The sequence below is a fragment of the Charadrius vociferus genome, unplaced genomic scaffold, assembly GCF_000708025.1.
Source record: "Charadrius vociferus isolate BGI_N301 unplaced genomic scaffold, ASM70802v2 scaffold174, whole genome shotgun sequence".
Taxonomy (NCBI): domain Eukaryota; kingdom Metazoa; phylum Chordata; class Aves; order Charadriiformes; family Charadriidae; genus Charadrius; species Charadrius vociferus.
The window spans coordinates 3952381-3956235 of NW_009648441.1; the positions used below are offsets into that span (position 1 = coordinate 3952381).

At 37.8% G+C, this 3855-nt stretch overlaps 1 protein-coding gene across 2 annotated transcripts in view; it reads right to left on the minus strand.

Moving 5' to 3' along the window:
• Window positions 1–1151, minus strand: part of VSTM2A (V-set and transmembrane domain containing 2A) — a 24932-nt gene extending 23781 nt beyond the window's left edge. For both annotated transcript variants that reach the window (XM_009885446.1, XM_009885447.1), the window contains exon 1: window positions 638–1151. In XM_009885446.1, the coding sequence (XP_009883748.1) occupies window positions 638–716 (79 nt within the window). In that variant the 5' untranslated portion in view covers window positions 717–1151. The remainder of the gene's footprint in view (window positions 1–637) is intronic.
• Between the last annotated feature and the right edge of the window lie 2704 nt (window positions 1152–3855).

Below are 3855 nucleotides of genomic sequence, written 5' to 3' on the forward strand. Positions count from 1 at the left end.
GGGGAATTGGGGGGGCGTGTGGGGTTGTGTGTGTGGAGGTCTTCAAAGAGGTAGATTTTGTCTTTTTGTCCCTTTTTTTCTTTCTTTTTTTTTTTGGGGGGGGGGTTGGGGCATACTCATAGAATCGAAATGAAGGTCTGACTCTGAGGATTGAAGGATAACAGGAGAGGAAAGGGGACGCAGCACGAAAGGAGACTGCAATATTTTAAGGGAGGCAGTAGATTTAGCCATCCGGTACCAGGTCTGAATGCAATAATTATGCATGCACGGATAGGTGTTTATTGTATGCATACATGCATATATACAAACATGCACAACCCAAACACATGTATGTTGATTCACCAACACCCCTTTACTCTTCTGCAAGGTGCCTGTTATTTCCCTCTTTGCAATCAAGTAAAGGAAGCCTGTTTTATTCTCACTTTGGGGAAACTTCTCGCTCTGTTCCTTTTTAAAGGCAATTTTAAAGCCAAATTTAAACCTGATGCTTGGTATTCTCATCTCCTGTACATTGTGGTTGTTTACCTTCTTTTTATTCTCTTCTTCCTTGCGTCCCTCCCCCCCTCCCCCCATCCTGCTCTGAGTCTGTTTTAGCACAGAAAAACACACACACGTATTTGACAATAAGTGATCTTACCTTGGGTAGAAAGTCCTTGTTGAATATACATAACTGAAAAGAAAATGAATCCAACATAAGCTAGAAAGATCCCCATCATTCCAAGAGGAAGAAGAAGTCACATCAGGGTAACAAAAGCCAAAGGTACCCTCAAAAAAGGAAGAACTGATATAGGAGTGTATGTATCTCTAAATATATGAACAGAAAGAGATTTTTAAATGTTACAAAAAGGCTCTGTATTGTAGCTCTAGCTGTGACACTGGCAGCATTCTGCTACTCAGTGGAGTCTTTTTCTTTGGGAAGAGCGAGTATTGCAATACAGTGTGGTTCAGATGAGCTGTCTCAGGCGCTGTGTTGCTTGAAGTCCAGATTCAGACTTAAAAAAAAAAAAAACAACAAAAAACACAACACGTTGAAAAGTGGGTATCAGCTGCCTTCTGTGCCTTTTTTCAGCTACCTGGCAGCTTCACCCAACGTCAGCTCCTGCTGCTCAGGATGGCGTGATGACTGCCCTCCCTACACACTGATCCAGCTTGGGAAGAGGGGAGTGGGGGAAAGAAAGGGGGGGGTTTGGTGGGGGGGAATGTGTTTTTTTTTTTTTTTTTTTTTTTTTTTTTTTTTTTTTGCATAGTGTACAGCTTGTGATTGTATAGAGAGCAGGGAGCCTTTATTGTACTGATGTAATCTTCGGTCTTACATCCCAAATCACTCAGTGGCTAAGAGGGCAATGCAGTGGTTTGATTTTTGGTGAGTTAAGCTGTTTCTGTTTTCTCCTTTTTCTCTCCCTCTTACAGGGTCTGAGGGGAAAATAGTTTCTCAGTAATCCTATTGCACTCGCTATTGCCTGCTCCAAATAACTATGCTTCTAGCATCTGACATTAAAATGTTGTTCATTTTGTCTTCAAAGACAGATAAAGAAGATGTTACTTAGAGTGTGCTTAGGATACATGTAATTATATAGATTTCTATGGAAAAAAATATTTAGCTAGATAAAAATTGATTTTGATATCCTACAGATTACTCACAGTAATATATATATTTATGTAAGCCAGAGAAGATGTTTACAGCATATTGAAAAATGCTTCCTCCTGCAGAGAACATTTCCTTCTCTTCCCTGTTTTCTGCCTATGTACATTGATAATGTTTAGACAAGAGACTAACCTTGACTGTATTAGCTGTTCAAAACACCCTGAAAAACATCTGCACCGAGGGAAGTTCTCTGACTGAAATCATCGTGCTGTTTGTAGTAAGAAGCCATCTAGAAAGTGCTTGTTGCACTAAGCAAACACCAAATACCTTCGCAAGGCTGAGACAAAGACTAAATAGAATCTGAAAAGAGCACCTGATAATCACTCCGACTGCCTAATAGCTGAACTTAACTGCTAATCACAGACTAAAAGAAGCTATAAGCCATACCAAATTAAAGAGGATTTTATCCGCATGGGCAATATGTTTTTCTGTTGGATGAAGAACTGGACAGGTTCTGTCATTCCTGGCAATGGGAGTGCAGCAGTTCCTCAGTGGTACAAGGTGCAACTTTCACCTTACTTACTGCACCATCCAAATTATTACATGCATACAAGACATCTGACACAGCTGTAGAGATCTGTTTCACAGAACTAATGCCATCTGACTGGAGATGTAGACTTTTGTCTACATTTTAGCACTTATTTGTTTTACAATTGCATGAGTTCCCATCATTATTTATGAAAATAAGGGAGGTATTTCCCTATGGCAATGGTCTATTCCACTGATGTCATATCTTAAGCATAGCAATAATTCTGAGTAAAAGATGAGTACAATAAATCAAGTATAATTTAAATGATTAAAATGATCCCACAAATAAGAAAACAATTATGTTGCCTGAAAGATTTTCTGTTACCACAGAGTTTTAATTCTTTTAAAGGAGGTCATGATGGCTATATTCAAAACCAAAGAAAACCTGCAAAACAAAAGAAAAACACAAGTCTTTAAAGGTGGTGGACCTCAATTGTCTGAAGCTGCCAAGGACTGTGAGTGATTCAATGATTGGACACACACTATAGTGGTCTTTACAGGTTCAGATGGTGCATGTTTCAATAATTTCTATAAAAGAAATCAGATCCTTTTCATATGGGCAGCCAAAATCCTAAGTCACTCCTGAAAATGAAGGCTGATTATAGGATTCACTTCAAACCCACGTACGTCATCAGTAATCAGTTGAAATTACAAATTAGAGACATATTATCAGCAGCCAAGTTAAATGTAAATTAGACAGGAGGAAAAAGAATCTAAGCAGCATCACCTGGTCTAGAAGGAAAACAGAAAACAAAAATAGATCACTTTTTTCTCTCTTTTTTGCCTATTCCAATTCAAGACACTTGATAGGTAAACTGAATTTTATCAATTTTTAATTTAGAAACAAGAACAAGTCTCCCAAATACCTTGTAGTCAATGGAACTAATGAAATCTTAAATTACTGTCACAGTAAGGTACAAAATAATATATATGTTATTAAAATATCAAACCAGAGGATGTATTTATTAGGAAATTGATTTAATGGAAAGAATCCTAAAACTTGGTTACATGCTTATTATTTTTACTTAATTCATGTACCGCAACAAGCCATATGAGTCTGTCAAATATTGCAAGCAGAAAACAGAAATAATCCAACTCATGCTATCAATGCTAAATTTCACCCTGATGAACGTGGCTTGTCCATAATCAACCATGCTGTATGAATCTGGGCAGTGAATGTGTCTAGTTAAGTTGTGTGAAAACTCTGCCTTTTTTTCTGCAGAAAGTTTTCATGTAGATTGATTTATGTGAGAAGTATAAATTGTGCTTTATGGCATAAATGATATGGTTTATGTGAGGTTTTTACTGCCTCCTTTTTCCCCTTTCAATGATTCTAATAGAGTCATCAATGAACACTCTCCCAGTTCAAAGCCAGAATGTCCATGCACAGGGGAATGAGTTTTTAAACATGCCAAAGAAATGTAATAATGGAATACCCATTTATGCTGCCTTGAACCTGAATTGTGTAGTTCATCCTGTGTCTTATTACTACTTCAGTATGTGTTCCAGATCAAGTGCTCCTTCAAAACCAGAAAAGACCAAGCATATTCACCACTTTGCCCAGCTTACAGACCCCAGGTCTATGCATCTGCTTTAATCATTAAGGAAAAAACTGGCTATGGAGGTTATGATTCCAAGCCCAATAAAGGTTAGAAATGAAAGTTATTGTGTTGCTGGTCAGC